Source organism: Myotis daubentonii, chromosome 16 (assembly GCF_963259705.1).
Source record: "Myotis daubentonii chromosome 16, mMyoDau2.1, whole genome shotgun sequence".
NCBI lineage: Eukaryota > Metazoa > Chordata > Mammalia > Chiroptera > Vespertilionidae > Myotis > Myotis daubentonii.
In genome coordinates, this window is record NC_081855.1 from 26499943 (window position 1) to 26519774 (window position 19832).

The window sequence follows — 19832 nt, forward strand, 5'->3', positions numbered from 1 at the left end:
TTGATTAGGTACTTTATTCCCACTTCACTTTGAGGATTCATTCTTGGACTCTTAGTAAGATTTTTTTCTATGGATTTCAGAAACCAGTCATCAATCTTATGATTTAAAAATGTTAAAAATACTCCATTCAGCAATATTGTTGTGGAAATAGGAAATGTTTTGACATTTAAGTTTCTTCTGTTTCAGTTCATACTCTGTTACACTTCAAGGGATGTGGCTGAGTGTCAACTTACCAAACACTTAAACCTCTTCTTTTAATTTTAGGAAGTCTCATATCAAAGTAGAGCTACCCAGTTCCATTATACTTACCAGTACCTAAGTTTGAAAGAAAGAGCATATTATTTCATTAACTAATGGATTCAAATGAATTTGGGTTTAGGATGTATTAAGATTAGATTCTGCTACATATAATTTAAAAATTCCAATAATAGTGGCAGTGTTTTTTATTTCTAAGTTTGGGGACATACCAAGTTGTTTCTTCTTATTCAAAAATTATTATGAAATTCTCAAAAAGAAAAAGGGGGAACATTTTAATGTATTTGAATTGTACCAAACTGTCCTTATCTTAATGTTTTAGAAATTCTTATGAAATAAAATAGTATATTACTGTTACTCCAAAAATAATTTTTTCTGGCCAAGAGTTTTTTACAACTTATTTTAGGTATTATTCAGACACATTACATTTTACATAAGTCTGTGAAGTCCAGAATTACAGCTATTTAGGCAACTATTGTATTCTAGACTAAGTAGTAAATTCATTTACATATTCTTTTGTGAAACACACTGTCCTAAAATAGATTACGCCAACATTTTAAAAAGCATAACAAATTACCTGCCAGGGAACAACTATCCTATGTTAATCAACTGTATTTCTTGTTAACACTTGTGCTTATTTGAAACTAAAAATACTATATTCTCTACTTTTGGTAATATAGTTGGCTCTTCAGACTGGATTTCCCGCTAAAAACAGCTAAGAGTACTGAATAAAGTATTATAAAAGCATGGAAGAACTGACCAGGTAGAAATTATCAGGTCAAAATCCAAATGGATCAGTCCCTCTCCCACCTCCTTACCCCTTTTCTCTCCATGTTGCCCAAACTCAGTGATTTGTTTTCTAGAAAGTCCTTCCTCTGGATTTATCTGTTTGCTTCCTTGTGAAGATTTAATTTGTTTCTCTATCCCCCCATATTTCCTATAAATGGTTCCTAACAGCATTAACATAATCACTTATTTGTATCATCCTATAATAGTTTCAAAACAATACCAGTATTGCTGCAGACAATTAGATTACAAACTACTGAATATAGTTTAAGATTTCTTTGCAGCTCTATTTGTTCTTAGAACATATTTCACCAAGGATGTATAGTCAATTCTGTATTCTAATGCAATGTGAAATAATTGTTTTCTCTATATTTTTATATAAACTTTACGTAGTAAGGTTCATTTGTTTCCAGTTAGCTATCAACTTTTAGGGTTAGCTAAGTCAAAACTATACAACAAGGTATATTCAGAGAACTCTTGCTTCTGTATCCCATCTACCCCATTCTCTTCCTCCTCCTGTTGGTGACTATTTTTGGTTGTTTCTTATCAGTATTTCTTTTTGCAAACATACAAAAATATGTATTATATGTTCTTATCCCCTTATATAAAAGGTTGCATACTAAATATATTGTTACACATCTTGTTATTTTTTAAATAATATATTTGGAAGATCACTCCATATCAATACATAGGGATCTTTCTTATTTATATTATCACTAGAGGCCCGGTGCACAAAAATTTGTGCACTCGGGGGAAGGGGGGGCCCCTCAGCCTGGCCTGTGCCCTCTCGAAGTCTGGGACCCCTCGGGAGATAACGACCTGCTGGCTTAGGCCTGCTCCCGGGTGGCAGAGGGCAGGCCCAATCCCTAGGTGCAGCCCCTGGTCGGGCTCAGAGCAGGGCCGATTGGGGAGTTGGGGCGCCGGCCCCTGTCATGCACAGAACAGGGTGGATCGGGAGGTTGAGATGCCACCCCCAGTCACGCTCAGGGTAGGGTCGATTGGGGGGTTGGGGCACCGCCCCCTGTCACACTCAAGGCAGGGTCGATGGGGAGGTTGTGGCGCCACCCCCTGTCACGCACAGAGCAGGGCCCATCAGGGGGTTGAGGAGCTCCCCCCTGTCACTCAGAGAGTAGGGCCCATAGGGGAGTTGGGGCACCACCCCCTGTCACACACAGAGCAGGGCGGATCAGGGGGTTGGGGCGCCACCTTCTATCACCCACAGAGCAGGGCCAATCAGGGGGTTGGGGCGCCACCACTCTCACACTCAGGGCAGGGCCGATGGGGAGGTTATGGCTCTACCCCATCACACACAGAGCAGGGCCCGTGGGAGGGGTGGGAGTTGTGGCGCCGCCCTCTATCACCCACAGAGCAGGGCCGATCAGGGGGTTGGGGCGCCGCCACTCTCACACTCAGGGCAGGGCCGATGGGGAGGTTATGGCTCTACCCTGTCACACACAGAGCAGGGCCCGTGGTGGTGCGGGGGGGGGGGGTTGGGGCGCCGCACCCTGTCACAGAGCCGCAGGGCGATCAGAGGTTGGGAAGTTCCCCGTATCAGGCACAGAGCAGGGCTGATCAGGAGGTTGGGGTGCCTTCCCCTGTCACGAACAGAGCAGGGCGGATAGGGAGGTTGTGGCCCCACCCCCTGTCACACACAGAGCCGCAGGGCGATCAGGGGGTTTGGGCGCTGCCCCCTGCCACGCTGATCCCGGTGCCGGGAGGCCTGTCGGCTCCGCTGATCCCGCTGCTGGGAGGCATATTACCCTTTTACTATATAGGATAGAGGCCTGGTGCATGGGTGGGGCTGGCTGGTTTGCCCTGAAGGGTGTTCTGGATCAGGGTGGGGGTTCCCACTGGGGTGCCTGGCCAACCTGGGTGAGGGGATGATGGCTGTTTGCAGCTGGTCACACACCATTCAGGGTGGGGGTCCCCACTGGGGTGCCTGGCCAGCCTGGGTGAGGGGCTGAGGGCTGTTTGCAGCTGGTCACACACCCTTCAGGGTGGGGGTCCCCACTGGGGTGCCTGGCCAGTCTGGGTGAGGGGCTGAGGGCTGTTTTCAGGCTGGCAGGTGACGGAAGCTCCCAACCGCTCCTTTTTTTCTTTTCTTATTTTAATTCTGGGCCAGCTGTAGCTCTGAGGCTCCAGCTCTTAGGCCTCCGCTGCTGAAAGTAGGTAATCGAAACAATGTATAACTCCAGCTCTGAGATCCCAGCTCGCTGAAAGCTGGTTTCTGGGGGGGGGGGGGGGGGGGGGGGGTTAGCTTCTATATTTGTTAAAATGTTTCAAACTGCAGGTTCAGAGGCCGGCAAGGCAGGCGGGGAATGTTGGAATCCTCCGTCACTGAAGCAAGCAAGCCTCATGTTAGTTTCAAGCTGCCTGGCTGCTGGCCGCCATCTTGGCTGACAGTTAATTTGCATATCTCCCTGATTAGCCAGTGGGAAGGGTAGCGGTCGTACGCCAATTACCATGTTTCTCTTTTATTAGATTAGATACTGCCTTTGGGAGTAAACCATGGTTTATTCAACCAAGCCCCTATTGATGGGCATATGGGTTTTGCTATTACAAATAATGCCACAGTGAATACCCTTGCACCTATGTATGTTTATATTTTGCCTAATGAATCTTTGCAAAAAGATTTCTAGAAGTGGGATTGCTCTATAAAAGGGTAAATGCATTTGGAATTTTTCTGGTTATTACTAAATTCCTCTCTCTAGACCAGTGGTTCTCAACCTTCTGGCCCTTTAAATACAGTTCCTCATGTTGTGACCCAACCATAAAATTATTTTCGTTGCTACTTCATAACTGTAATGTTGCTACTGTTATGAATTGTAATGTAAATATCAGATATGCAGGATGGTCTTAGGCGACCCCTGTGAAAGGGTCGTTCGTCCGCCAAAGGGGTCGCGACCCACAGGTTGAGAACCACTGCTCTAGACTATACCATTTTGCAGTTCCACCAGCAATGTGTCAGGGTGTCTAGTTCTATACAGCCTCACTGTAGGCTTTGTTGTTGAACTTTGGATTCATATGGATGAAGGTAGTATCTCAGTATAATTTAAATGCATCTCTCTTATTATGAGGAAAGTTGAATATCTTTATATATGTTTTTAAGGACTATTTAAATTTTTTCTTCTCTGACTGTCTTTTATATGTTTTGCATATTTTTTCTGTTGTGTTGTGGGTCTTTCCTATCCCACTCTGTATTTGGGAGTTTTGTGTATGTTTTAAATTTTAGAGATAGTAGCCCTTTGACTTAGTTTAGATTGTGATTCTTTTTTTCAGTTTGCCATTTGTCTTTTGACTTTACTATGGTGATTTTTTATGTTTGTTTTTGCCATTTAAAAGTTTTCCATAATTGGATTTTTCTTTTCTTTTTATTGCTTCTTGATTTTGAGTGTCAGCTAGGAAGGTTATTCTCATTTCCAAATTACAAACAATTCCTCGGATTACGACTCAAGTATGTCGTTTCATTGCCATCTCCCATTTATTTATTTAAAAAAAAGTTCCGTCATTTTGACTTATGTACATATGTGCTTTGTGTTTTTTATTATTTATTTACCACAAATAAAAGTCAGGAATTGTTATCTTTCTTTTAAATTTTTTTCACTGTTTCACTTCATTACTGCTGTGTATGTGCTCCATGTGAGTGATGTAGGTGCTTATGTAGGTGGGTTCCGACTACATCGCGCCATAGGAACGGATCTCCGACGTAACCCGAGGACATACTGTATAAAAGAATATACTGATATTTTTACCTATTACTTACATAATTTCATTTTTTATATTTAGATCTCTGGTCTATTTGGCGTTTATTCCAATGTAGTGTGACTTACAGATACAATTTTATTTTTTTTCCAAATATATATCCAACTGTTCCAATATTTTTCCTCACTGATTTGAGATTGGAATCTATTTTTAGACTTTCCATCTGTTCCATTGATCTGTGTCCAATCATGTGCCAGTATCACCGTGTTTTAATGCTAGGTGTCCAAATATTTTGCTACTTTACTTTTTTATCAGAACTAGGTAATAACAACAATTACAGGTCACCCTCTTTTATTTCATTGTATCCCCGCCACCAACACTAAATGAAATACATATTTAATATATGTTTGTTGCAGTGCATGAAGTAGGCACTCTTTGGTCTTATATTAGCGAAAAGGATGCTGAACAAACTCAGCTTTTAATACCACTTCTAAACAAGTCACTTAACTCTCTCTGGGTGTGTTTTCTCAGCAATTAACAAATAAAAGGGGTTGAACTAGATGGTCATCTGGGTTGTTTCTGAATCTATTTAATGCTGATATGGTAAGAGCACTATGGTATGCTGTATATATGTAGTTCAGTCTGCTTTTAATTACCCTATGCCTTGTTGTTTTACCATATCCATGAAATAAACATTCTCTTCTGGGTCCTGGTTCTTTAATCTTTTCAGTAAGTTTTTTTTTGGTCCAACATTTTCTTCTCTTCTTTCTTTCTTTTATTGGTTTGCATTTCTTTCTGTTGATTAAGCAAGAATTGCCACTGTTTGGCTGCTCAGCTTCCACTGACCTCAGTAGGGGAAAATTGCATGCAGTAAATAGGAATTATTTTTCTCCCCTCACAGAGAATTTTTTAAAACACAAAACAAAACAAAAAATCAACAACAAAACCACCTGCTAGCAGTAGTCTGTTTTATTGTATAAAGGACAAAAGGAGAAAAGTTGCCTGTAGTATTTGAAGAAATCAGACAAGACCATATGACCAGATCATCAGTTTTTAATTTATTTATGAGAGTTTGTATTTCCTTATATTTCCCAATACTCATCCTTCAAGAGGTCAGGAAAGTAGGTGATGAAAAAGAAAGACCCTGATAGGTAACCATCTTATATGTAAAATGAGAAAGATTATGATGATTTTAAGGCAAGTTAAAGTCTTAATTAGTATAAAAACATGTCTTATTTACCATAACTAGAATACTTAAAATTCAAAAGAAAAATGGGAAATTATCAAACTCCTGATTACTACTGGGCAAATTAACCTTAAAAGTTCAAAGTTTGAAAAACACATGAAAGAAAATTTTTAATGTGGAAGACAGAGAGAACCAGTGTAGTATGACAGTAAACATCATACTTATTCAGGAAAAGTAAGCAGCTCAAGGAAGTGTTTCTGCAGATAAAATATTTTTTAAATATATTTTATTGATTTTTTACAGAGAGGAAGGGAGAGGGATAGAGAGTTAGAAACATCGATGAGAGAGATGTGCCCACAACCAAGGTACATGCCCTTGACCGAAATCGAACCTGGGACCTTTCAGTCTGCAGGCCGATGCTCTATCCACTGAGCCAAACCGGTTAGGGCTGCAAATAAAATATTTTAATGGTCAATGAGGGATGGCTTAAAAGATTTAAAAAGAAACATTGTATGTAAAATTTCAGCGTCTAAAAACCTGCTAGTTTTTATTAAATATGGAACTTAGTTTCTTGACCACCATGCTACAATAAATACTATTTTTGTTCAGAAAAATCCCAGAACTATGAGAGGTTCCAACATTAAACTACCAATAAGGTCACCACACTTCATTCTAAGTGACCGTTTCCCCCAGGAGTTAGGGAGGTAAGGAGAGTGAACATATGCTTGTTGGGCAACGGAGCGCTATTGCGGGCCCTGGCTGACATCTGAATAAGGGTAGGCCCTGAACACACTCCAGCTTTGACAAAGATTGGGTTCATTCCTACTCTGATAACTCAGGTTTATCACTTGTCTGGTAATGGATAAAAAGAAATTCTGCATAAGAAAGATGGTTAAAGTGTTTAAATGTATGGTGCTTAAATGTCAAGTATGAATTTAATGAAAGTTGAGAACCATCTGTATTTCGATACAATATGTTTTTCTTGGGAAAATCATCCAAATTTGAAAGGAAGCCATAGAAGTGTTTTTGTTTTCTTTGTAAAATTTTATTATGTTTGAGTTCTTCAGGCATATAAAGAGGGTAGTTTCAAAATTTGTGCTCCCCCAATTAGGTAGGAAAATGTCTACATTTTATGGTACATGCCCATTTTTTCCTGAGTAAATTTCCCCAACCCCCAAATTTGATATTTTAGTGTGTTTGCTTTACTATTTCCAATGAGAACTAAAAGGAAATTTCTCCATTTTTAAACATGCATTTTAATCACTCATCCCCATGAACTTAAAATATTTATTTTAATACTGGAGGTATTAATTTAAAATTTGGAGTTTTGTTTAAAACTTTGAAATGGAAAAATAAAATTTTATTTATTCAAGGTAACTTGATACACAGCTTTTCGGGGGGGGGGGGAACTATTGGGTGATACCAAGTATATATAGGTTATTCGTTTCCAAAATGGTTAAGTTATTGACACATATACCATCCACATATGTAAAATATACTCTACATTAAAGTTCGAGGCTATATCCAGTCAATAGATCACTGTTATATATTAAAAAAAAATTAAGCTTTACCTATGCACATGGGCTTTGAGCAGATTTTAAGTAGTTCCTGAATAAAAATCAAAATTGGCTATCAGTTGCCACTTAATATCTTTCATCACATAAAGAAAAACAAAAGATAGAGAGTCCTTTGAAAAGGATGAAAAATCAGCTAATAAGCAAGCTGTGATGTTTATAACAGTTCTGCAGGTGGAGGTGGCAGGGATTCATTGAGATCTTGCTCAGAGTTAGGAAGAATACATAACTCCTGACATTGAATCTCATTGTTGGAATCTTCGAGGGTTTTCATCAAATCTGGTGGCAGGGTCAAGTTAGGTGAGTCAAGGGGAGGCGGAAGTGACTGTTCATACTCAGAATTATGATCTTCACAGACTTGACTGAGACAGTCCAGAGATGGTGAGAGATTAGTGGAATCATTTGGAAGAGGAGATACCGTTGTCGTTGTCATTGTGGGTTCGTCAGATGTGTTATTCTCCTGTCCTTCCAAATCAAGAAGGGGAGGTGGAGGAGGCAGATCTGCGTCATCTGAAGAAATGGCAGTGCCAATTGTTGATCCACCAGCACTATCCTCAGATGTACCATTTCCTTGATCTTTTATTTTCTCTGTTTTGAGGTTGTTGGAATCGTCAATGTTTTCACTTGACTCAAACAACTTAATTTCTAAGTCATCTGCTAAAAGTGTGCTTTTGCCTGGTTTCCAGGCCATAAGTGAAATAATTGATTTACGTTTTGTGGATACTTCATTCTCTCTGATGTTATCCAAACATATATCAGGGGTTTCACCATCAGCGAATGGAGATCTGCCTGCCCAATTTTGGTCATTTAAAACTGGTTTTCTCAAGCATTTGCATAGCACAATGATGATAATAGCTACCAACATAGAAACCAGAATTACACCAACTATTATGGCAGCTGTTGAATTAGAATTGCTTTTATGTGGCATTTGTGTGTTACCAGTATCTTCTGTGAAGAATCCTGGTGTAAACCTAGGTGTACTTTTGACAGCTGGTGTTGGTTGTATGGATAGATTTTGAATAGTCGGTGGTACTGGTTTTCCAGAAGAGGTGTGAACAGTTGATGGTCGTTGAGTGGATCGATAGACAAATGGTGGCGGTTGTCTGATAGAAGTATGGGCAGATGTTGGTAGTTGTCTGCCGGAGGTGAACACAGGTTGTGCTGTTTGTTGGGAGATGGTGTTGGCCGTGGGTGTTGGTTGTCTGGTGATGTTGTAGGTAAATGGTTGTCCAGCAGTAGTATGTGCTGCTGGTTTTCCAACAGCAACTGCTGTTGGTTGTCCAGCAGCAACTTTGGCAGTTGATGGTCCAGAAGAAATGTCGTTGAGTTGTGTTGATTGACCCAAAGGGTTCCCTGTTGTGTTTTGGGAATTAGCCAAGACATATGGCATTGGTGATCTAAGTAAAGCAGACTGTGGTTGTGACTCCGTTGCATTTGCATTTGTCTCTGAGGAAAATGTATTGTTCAGGTATCCACAAAACAAAATTAAGATGAAATACTTGGGATCCATTTCAGAATGTTTCCTTTTTACCACTGGTTTTATAATGAAAAGAAAAAAGACAGACAGTTAGGTCGCATTTGAAGTCTGGCATAAAGTAGTTAGGTACCTGATAAGTATTTATTATTCCTAATTTAGACTTGATACACTAAAGGCTAGTGTAAACAACTCTTGAATATACTCTAATTTACCATACAACATTTGGATCTTATAACCAGTGTTTTCTCTTAATTGTTTCATAAGATCTGTACTTGGCCCTGCTTCATTACGTTACAATCCTTCATTTCACAAACTTCTCAAATACATAGGCTCTGTATGCCGGTTCCATGTACTCCTTATTTTCTCTTTCTTTGTGACTTGAAGTACATTGATTCTGCTGCCTTGAAGGGTACCAGAAACCATCTATTATTTTATCCAAAGATCTTTTCTTTCTCTCTCTTTTTTTCCCCTCTTTGACTATATTTAACTAACTATTCCTTCACTGCTATTCAAAGAGCTCTTTATAGTAGTCTTCCTTTTGTGTTTATCTCACTAGCTCCTGTTTTTCTCTTGTCTCCTAAATATTGGCACTTGATAGTTAGTCCTCATGTTATCTACTTTTCTTTGATCCTGAGTCTATAAGATTTCAGCTCTGTCCTTTATGCCAAAACTCCCAAACATGCACATTCAGCCCAAATCTCCTTCATTCTAGTTCCATTTGTGTGACTTGTTGGTGGGCATTTCCATGTATACATCCCACTATCAGCAAATTCAACATTTACAACAGAATACCTCTTCATCTCAAAACTGAATCTCCCAACTTCTCTGTTTTAATGGTAATACCTGTGTACGTTTCTTATGCACAGAGTCTATTTTATGAGTAATCTTTGCAACATTATCATTGTTTAGCACTATAAATTTTATGTTAGCACCTCATATTTTTAAAGTATTCAGCTCAGAGTCCATGGCTCAAAATCCCAAAGTGAGCTTTGAATCTGGATGAGTCAGTTTTACACAGTTGGTAAAGGAGATGTGCTGCTGCTTTCATTCATTTATTGATAAACATCATCTTTTTGTCAGGCCCTCTTCTAGGTTTAGAAGGTAGCGTAGGGAAACGATTTTAGTTGTAGAAACAAACAAGTAATAAATAATTACAATAATTTGATGAGTTTTCTCATAAAGGTATGCAGAAGATACACAAAGGAACCAATCTAGCCTGGGAAGGCTTTAGGGAAGGTTTCTCAGAGAAGTAAAACTTGAACTGAATCTTGAAAGATATGTAATTAAGCAAATAAAATATTACATCTGGGGAACATCCAGGCATGGGTAAAGAAGGCATGTGTATGTTTGCATGTATACATTTGGCAGCTAGGGCTATTTGTAAAATGTGGCAGATGCTTAAATTTGAAAAGTTAAGTTCCAATTCTTCTTCTGTCACCTAACTTTCTATCTAACCATGAGAATTAGTCACTTAATCTGTCCTGTTCTCAATTGTCTTATCTCTAAAGTGAGGAGTTATAGTAAGACTATGTTCTGTGTGTAATATTCTTGTTTCACACACTCATTAATCACAGTGGTAACTATTCAGTTATTTTTTTTACCTTAGGGGGGGAAAAGTCTCAGTGTTTTAGATCCCAGTATATATGATTAGAAACTATGGTTTTTCTATGATTCGTAGGCCAATCTGAGAGGGATTTGATGTTCTGTACAAGGTACAATAAAAGGAGAAGAGGAGCTCCCTCAACTTGTGCAAATAAGTAGATTTCAGTGTGTTTGAGTAGTTCTCATTACTTACTCCCCTATTACTTGGTACACAATGATGACAAATTGTCCTATTTTCATAGAAAAGAATGATTTTTTCCTGTACAGTCTCTTTTATTTTCTCTCTAATACTTCCAGCCTAAATTTAAAAATATTTCTTCTTTAAACTCTCCTGCACACTGCTGATGAATTAATCTTAAAAGCAAATATGGCCAGGTTACTTTTCCCTTGCTTGTGATTCCCCATTGCTGTCAACATAAAATTCTCTACTGAGTTTTCTTCCTTCTGGCCTGAGATTAACCAGTACCGACTCATATCTCTTAACTGAAGCTTCTCATACAGCTTCTGAATGCACCTCTTCCCCATCTTACATACTTTCTGAGCACACACTTTGTTTCCTAAACAGACACTCTTTATTATGCTATTCTCACCCGCTTAAAGTGTGTTCTTTTTTCAAACCCAGCCTTTCCCCCCTTCTGACTGCCTATTTGAACTTGTCTTCATCTACCTCAGCTTAAATTCCTCTTCTGAAACCAAGTTCTCTGTGACTGCCAAGAGAAATTAGTCATTCCCTGAACCCCCCTAGTTCTTGTTGTCTTTATTGTTCCTTAAATAATTCTTCATGTATTAAATTCACTTATACTTCTAATTTCTTAAATAATTGTGTTTATTTTTTATTACCTTTTCACATTTTCTTTTTATTATCCTCACTCTCTCAAACAAGATTATAAAGAACCTTGAAGAATGCAGACAGAAACAAATAAAAATACTTATCTAGAACATACTATGTGCTGTACTATCTCAGGTGTTTTACATACTTTATTTCATTTAACCTTTAAATAACTCTATGTAGAAGATAGAAAAATCCTTGATTTACAGATAAAGAAACAAATTCAAATGTGTTAAGCAATTTGCCCAATGTTATATCACTAATGGTGGCAGACTGGCAATTTGTACCCGAGATCATCTGATTTCAAAGCATATGCTCTTTCTCTTGCTACCCTAAACTGCATTGTTTTTATATTTTGATTCTTTTACAAGAGGTTGCCATGTATTTTAGGAGCCCAGTACAGTTGGTTTCCTTCCATTTAACTTTTTCACTATTCATTTATACTTATACCAGAATGTAAGCAAAGAAAATGAGATCCAAGTTATTATCTATTTTATCCATTTTACTAAAGGCTTTTTAAAAATAAGTTTTTAAAAAATGTTTTTATTGATTTTTAGAGAGAAAGGAGGGGGCGGGATACAGAGATAAAAACGTCAATGAAAGAAAAACATCATTGATTGGCTGCCTCCTGCATGGCCCCTTCTGGGGATCAAGCCTCTAACCCCAAATGTGCCTCAACCCGCAATATCTTGGTTCCTGGATTGACATTCGACCACTAAACCGCATTGACCAGGCACTAAAAGTTTAATAGTCAAAAAACTAGAATTTTTTTGGCATAAATATGGGTATTTGAATCACCTCTAGATGGTTGTCATTTCCTATCTGCTATTCTTACAGATTTCCACCCACCTGCCAAGAAAAGGCCTCATCAACAGATGTTATTCTTCAAAGTTTCCGTTTAGTTTTTTAAAAAATGCCATTTGAAGCAACAGAAATACAGGCCATGAATTGTCTTCGGCCAAAAATGTTCTCTCTTTTGTGATTTTGCTTGAAATTTTTTTTAAAAACATACATGGTTCCTCTTTTCAATTAGTTAAAAAAAGGGGGCATTAGGGAAGGAAAAAGCCCAAACAGGAATCATACTTAAAAACCCAGTTTAGTTTGTAAGATCAATTTTTATAGGTTCATGGCCTCTTTTGTCAGTAAGAAGATCGTAGTACCTTCAGTATATGATATTTTTCACTCATCATTTAAGCCTTATGATAATACTAGAGGCCCAGTGCATGGATTCGTGCACTGGTGGGGTCCCTTGACCTGGCCTGCGGGGATCAGGCCAAAACCGGCTCTCTGACATCCCCCAAGGGGTCCTGAATTGTGAGAGGGCGCAAATCTGTGCCCTGGGCGTCTAGTATGCATATAAAATTTTTGATTAATCTCCTCCTGCCCTCTCTCCTACCCCCTTCCCTCTGAGATTCATCAGTCTGTTCCATGTTTCCATGCCTGTGGTTTCTGCTCCTGCATTTAGCAACTGCCCCCTGGTGGTCAGTGCGCATTATAGCTACCGGTCGAGCAGTCAGCTGGTTGGCCAGTCGCTTAGGCTTTTATATATATAGGTTAAAACCAACGTCTATTATTCTATGATAATATTAAAACCAAATTCTATTTCCCATGCTTCAATTAGTTGTCTACCCTCCTAGCATATGCTATGTCAGGATGCTTGAATCTGTGATAGAATTCTACACAATTTAGAATAGTTCAGAAAAGAGTGAGCAGGACTTTAAAAAAGAAATAGTGGGTATAATTGTGAAGAAACTGTGGCTTTTTTTAGTTCAGAGACAAGGCTTAACTAAGCATTTTAAAGTGCAGTTACAGTAAAGCAAGAGTTCCCATATATTAGACATATACTAAAAAGTATAATACATAAGTATATAAAGGGTCCAGCATTTAAAATTAATGCTGTTAAGTTGGACATGTAAGAAATATGTCATTGTCTTTTCAAGGGAATCAGATTTGAAGAGCATATCCTAGACAGAAAGGCAAGTGTAAGTGAACAGTCTCAAAAATAGTATCTGAGTTTTAGTTACTTTGATAATAAGTTAACAATATAGATAAAATAGTTTAAAATTAGTAATAGTGTAACTTCAACTAGTGAGGTTATGAAACCGTAATAGGAATAAAACAACAAATCTATATCTTGAGGAAGAGTAGAAAGGGAAATGAACCTTGCACTATGATAGGTATTTGATGACCATCTTTTATCAATAATAATATCTACCATTTACTGAGTACCCACTAAATGCTAGCACTTTCCTATTTTACTGAGCAATGTAGTGTTATCTTCCAGATAAAGATACTGAGACAGCAGAGAAGTTGGGTAATTTGCCAAAGTGTCACAGCTCTGAATAGTGGCACTAATACAGAAACCATATCAGTCTTATACCAGAGCCCTTTCCTTCTATGCTGCACTGCCTTTCATAGTAAAATTATGAAATAAATGCTTTATGAAGAAATGAGATGTGAGCTCTCTGGGAATAGGTATGTAAGTAACTTATGGAGGTAGCCTTGTATAAAGGGCAGGAAAAAGAGCTACTAAAAATAGATATGATAGTTTTTGAATGATTACATATATAAGCTGTCATATTTGACATGATTTTTAAAAATTAGACATTGAAAAGGATCAGATTTATATTTAACATTTAAACTTACTCAGAATTCAAAATTTTCTTCTAAATAGAATTGTATTGGAATTAGTTGAAAAACACAAGTACTATTAAACTCTAAATTTAGGACTGGCCCTTTAAAAATATTTGCACAAGTGTTGTCTAAAAAAGAGATTAAAATCTTTATTTTCTAACTTTTGTAGTAGTTATGTAGAAGAAATCTAAAGTGGACTTCTTTAAGTGTAAGCCATAAGTATTTATGAAATGCTGATATAGGATATTATCGATTATGAATTTATTCATGATATTGTAAGTCTATGTAAACTCTTTGCAATTTTTATTTTTGAGGATATTCACTTCAACTTCCCAGTTTACTCATAGAGTAGTCATCTTTAATGCATATTAGCAATTTTCTATTGTTTACTCTGTGAATGTTTTTTCTGTATCTGTTTTGCACTGTTTACTAAAGTCTCAGATAATATGACATAAATATGTAGATGATACATTTTATCATAACAGTTTTGTCTTAGTGAACTTTAAAAATATTTTCATGTCATCATTTTAATGTAATATTTTCATGTTATCATTCTTAAATATAAATTCTATTTGTATAAAAAATAAAGCATATATCATAATGATAATCAAGTACCTCATCTATATTCCATTGGCTTTATAAATTAAGTGAAGGTGACTATGGAAACTAAAGGGGATTAAAAAATAAAAATAATTTAAATCTATGGGTTGCATTATGTACAGGAAAATTTTATAAAAAGCAAATCAGAATTTTTAACTTATTTTGGGGTTGTCAAATTCAGTCATATTCCATGGATCCTAGTTTTATTTCTAGCTGTTAGCTTTATCTGTCTCGGATATAGTTTATTTCTTTTAACTATGGAACTAAGGTTAGCAAAACCTAGGCGAAATTTTATATTATGCAAACCTAGGTGAAATTTTTTCTTCAAGGCAAGTTCAACACTCAATAGTTTTTAATTCCACACAACAAAATCACAAAACTTATTATAGACGTCTTTAGACTAGCAGTTTACATTTAAAACACTACTGTCGTTTTAGTTTTACAAATAAGATTTAAATAAAACAAAGATCAAACCAAATTGCCTGTGTGAAATTTTTCTTACCTCAGCTGTTAACTTCTTTTGCAGGATGCTAAATTCTTGTTCTAACTGGACATTTTGGTGATTTGGCTAAGAAAGCAAAAGGGGTGGTTCCATTTAGATTAAAAATGGTCCTCTAGCAAACTGAAATGGTTTCTGTAGAAAAAGAGGAAGTTTATCTGTAGTTGGTTCCGGAAGTGCAATAAGCCACAAAATGACTAAGAAATACACTACTTTAACAGAACTTATTTTAAAACCCATTTTGGAGTTACATGATTTGAGTGCTTTTAATTAATGTTTGTAAGTAAACACTTGAGGCTCTCTAGTACTGTGATTCTATAATTTAAATATTTAGAATAGAGCTTTGGAGAGCAAATTGTATGTTCTAAGGAAAAACTGCCAGTTGGGTTATCACCCACAGTGAGATTTCTTTTGTAAGATGTGAATGATGAATTCTGTTTACTTGTATGACCTTAGGCAAGTGACTGCACTTCTGAATCACCACTTCCTCCTCTGTAGGAATATTTCTCTTCCTGAGTTGTTGTGAGGATTAAATAAGATAACATAGCATGTACAAATGTCTCTCAGTAGGTAGTAGTAAATGTTAATATTATTTCCTCATACATAATTTAGGCAAAGCCCAGGTAAAAGTATAATTCGGTTGTTGTTGTTTTCAAAGTATGTATACATTTTTATTATTTTTTTAATTAAATCTTTATTGTTCAGATTATTACAGTTGTTCCTCTTTTTTCCCCCCATAGCTCTCCTCCACCCAGTTCCCACCCCACCCTCTGCCCTTATCCCTCCCACTGTCCTCATCCATAGGTGTACGATTTTTGTCCAGTCTCTTCCTGCACCCCACACCCCTTTCCCCCCAAGAATTGTCAGTCCACTTCCTTTCTATGTCCCTGGTTCTATTACATTCACCAGTTTACTCTGTTCATCCGATTTTTTATTCACTTGATTTTTAGATTCACTTGTTGGTAGATATGTATTTGCTGTTCATAATTTTTATCTTTACCTTTTTCTTCTTCCTCTTAAAGAATACCTTTCAGCATTTCATATAATGCTGGTTTGGTGGTGATGAACTCCTTTAGCTTTTTCTTATCTGTGAAGCTCTTTATCTGACCTTCAATTCTGAATGATAGCTTTGTGGATAAAGTAATCTTGGTTGTAGGTTCTTGCTATTCATCACTTTGAATATTTCTTGCCACTCCCTTCTGGCCTGCATAGTTTCTGTTGAGAAATCAGCTGACAGTCGTATGGGTACTCCCTTGTAGGAAACTGACTTTTTTTCTCTTGCTGCTTTTAAGATTCTCTCTTTGTCTTTTGCCCTTGGCATTTTAATTATGATGTGTCTTGGTGTGGTCCTCTTTGGATTCCTTTTGTTTGGGGTTCTCTGTGCATCCTGGACTTGTAAGTCTATTTCTTTCCCCAGGTAGGGGAAGTTTTCTGTCATTATTTCTTCAAATAGGTTTTCAATATCCTCTTCTCTCTCTTCTTCTGGCACCCCTATAATTCGGATGTTGGTGCGCTTGAAGTTGTCCCAGAGGCTCCTTACACTATCTTCATATTTTTGGAATCTCTTTTCTTTTTTCTTTTTCGGTTGGGTATTTTTTGTTTCTTTGTATTTCAAATCTTTGACTTGATTCTTGGGATCCTCTTGTCTGCTGTTGGATCTCTGTATATTATTCTTTATTTCAGTCAGTGTATGCTTAATTTCTAGTTGGTCTTTTTTCATATCATCCAGGGTCTCACTACATTTATCGGCGGTTTCTAGAAAATTCTTGAAAAACCTTATAACCGTGGTTTTGAACTCTATATCCAGTCATTTGCTTTCCTCCATTTCTGTCATTTGTGACCTGTTTCTTTGTCTCCGCATTTTTTATGCTTCCCTGTGTTGATAGAGTGGCTTTGTGTGCTAGGTGTCCTATATGGCCCAGTGGCTCAGCCTCCCCAATTACCTGAGGTGGACAGTCTCGGTGCACCCCTTTGTGGGCTTTGTGCACAGTCTTGTTGTAGTTAAGCCTTGATTGTTGTAGGTATCACTGGGAGGAATTGGCCTCCAGGCCAATTGGCTGTGAGAATCATCTCTATCTACAGTGGGAGAACTTCTGTGCTGAAGACACCCTTATGGGGCAAGACTTGCTTCAGTGGGGCTTTGGTGCTCACTGAGTCTGCCCCCTGAGTGTGTCCCTTATGGATCTGAGGAGTTGTAATCTGGATGGTCCCACTCTGACCACTGGGTACACTGGCTCTTGGATCTAAGGAGGTGCTAATTTAGCCTCTTCCTGAGGCTACCCAGCAGGAGCTACGAAGAGATCTGCAGATTCCCCTTCCTTGTTTGGGGTTTGGAGGTTCCCAGATGAGGCCCAGCTGTGAAGCAATGCAAGCTTTTGTGGGGCCTTGGGCCTTCTCTTGGAAGTTCTGGGTCTGTCTGGCCCAGCTGCAGTTTGTTAGGTAATTTTCAGATTGCAAAGGGCCAGGGCATTCATATGCAAAAGCCTCTGCTGTAGCCTGGGGGAGCGGGGTCTCAGGGAATCAAAGGGTAGAGCAAGCAGCTATGGCTGATCCTCAGCCCTGCCCTAAGGGGCCCCGAGTCTCAGTGTCCCGCAGCAAGCACCTCTGAGAGAAAGCCACCCTCGAGTTCTGAGTTCTGCCTGCTGCCAAACAGTCCAGTTTCTCCCCGTATGAGTCTGGGTCCCCAGAGACTTCCCGGAACTGGAGTTCAGAGCAGTCGGGGGCTTGTGACCCCCTCCCGATTCAAAAAGACAGCCGCGTCCTCAGTTGCCAGCCCTTGCCGCGTGCGCCTCCGTACCGCTGCACTTTACTTCCGCACCTCCTCTGAGTCTCAGTGTGCTTTTCTCTTTCCTTCTAGTTGTAGAATTTCCATTCAGCCAGCCTTCCCGTGGTTCTGGATAATGTCCGTTTTGTCTTTTAGTTGTATTTTTGAAGTTATTGTGGGAGGCAGCAATTTCCGGTGTTTACCTATGCCACCATCTTGGTTTCTCCCTAATTCGGATTTTTTGACCAAATACTTTACCAAATGATTTTTTTTAATCCTCACCCGAAATTATTTTTTGGAGAGATTTTTTAGAGAGAGTGGAATGGAGGGGGGACAGAGAGAGAGAAAAACATCAATATGAGAGAGACACATCGATTGGTTGCTTCCTGCAGGCACCCTGACCAGGGCCCGGGAGCAAACCTGCAACCCAAGTACCTGCCCTTGACCAGGAATCAAACCCATGACCCTTCGGTTCCAGGGCCAATGCTCTAACCACGGAGCAAAACCAGTTAGAGCAATTAAATGATATTTGAGTTCAAGTCCACAACTCTTTGATTATCTACAAAGTAGGTACTTCTCCATGGAAAAATAAATTCAGAATCACTTTTTAAATAAGTTAGCTGAGCAAAGTATATTGAAAAAAGTGGGAGTCAGTCTCAATAAAAATTTCTTTGGCCAGGTCACCTTCTACCCTGTTTCCTCATCTGAAAAAATGGAGATCATAATTTCTAATTTATTATGGGATTAAATAAATGTAAAGTGCCTACCATAGCACGTGTTACAGTAGAAACAAACAGTAAGTGTTAAACCATGCCCTGCTTTCCCCTGGTCACTGCAGAGGAACACAGATTATTAAGACCCAGTTCTCAACTGCAAAGAACTTACTACTTTGTACAGAAAAATGTTTGAGGGGTCCTACTACAGAGAAGAATATAATAAAAATGCTATAAATTTTTGATTCACTATTTTAAAATCCCTAAATTAAGTGGGTGGATCATAATACCCAGGGATAGAAAACAAAAGTGTCTTTGTTCAGAAATAACTTTTAACATTTGAACTCAAAACATATCTTAACTTCTCACTTTTAAACATTGCCAAGTTTGGAAAGAACTAGTTCTGTTTGTTCATAAGCTATCATTGGATGGTATCATTCTGAGGATACAAGTTTAATAGCCAAGGTAGGAATAATGAGTTTTAATCCTGTAGTAGAAGCTTTCTTGTATTGTGAGAAAATGTTTGACCTGTATATTGAATATTGGTTGCCTAGCTAATTTCTTATTTTTAAAAATTAAATTATTTTAATTTCCTACAAGTATTTTTTTTGTTTGTTTGTTTTATTACTTAAAGTATTGCAAAGGGTATTACATATGTGTCCTTTTTTTTTGTTCCCCGCCCTTGACAATCCCCTGGCCTCCCCTTCCCCCCAGTGTCTTATGTCCATTGGTTATGCTTATATGCATGCATACAAGTCCTTCGGTTGATCTCTTTACAAGTATTTATATATGATACTTGATTCAAGGAGTGCTTTGTGGTATCAGTATGTATTCCAGTACATAATCTCAAATTTTTAATTTGTACAAAACCAGAGCTCTGCCTAGTTTCATTTCAATCTGGTTCCTTTTACCCCTCAAAATTCAGCCTCCTTCCTGTCACCATGCTTGGCATGAGTATTCTCTGCTTTCCTTTGGACTTTGTTGACATTTAGATTCATCTGGAATAATATAGATATGATTTGTTATTTAGGGAATGAACTTTATGACAAATGGTAATACATTGATGATAAAATCAGTGCTCTATTTTCCCCTTTCATTTTAAGATGTAACCTAGATCGTTGGCACCATAGAACTTGTAAGAAGTGAATTTAACCAAGAGCAGTATTATCTAGGGAGTTATGCAAAAATTACCAATGCCTGTAGCTCACCCC

At 38.1% G+C, this 19832-nt stretch overlaps 2 protein-coding genes across 15 annotated transcripts in view; one reads left to right on the forward strand and one right to left on the reverse strand.

Annotated features, from left to right (window-relative positions):
* NF1 (neurofibromin 1) overlaps positions 1-19832 on the forward strand; it is a 242066-nt gene that overhangs the window by 171651 nt on the left and 50583 nt on the right. The window lies entirely within an intron of this gene.
* EVI2B (ecotropic viral integration site 2B) lies at positions 5698-15322 on the reverse strand. Of its 2 annotated transcripts, none has more exons than XM_059669417.1 (2): positions 15148-15322; positions 5698-9036 (listed from the first exon to the last, which is right to left on the reverse strand). In XM_059669417.1, the coding sequence occupies exon 2, from the start codon at positions 9011-9013 to the stop codon at positions 7661-7663; it is 1353 nt and encodes a 450-aa protein (XP_059525400.1). In that variant the 5' UTR covers positions 9014-9036; positions 15148-15322; the 3' UTR covers positions 5698-7660. The 2 variants fall into 2 exon arrangements, with proteins under 2 accessions (XP_059525400.1, XP_059525402.1); XM_059669419.1 differs by lacking the exon at positions 15148-15322 and adding an exon at positions 12261-12337.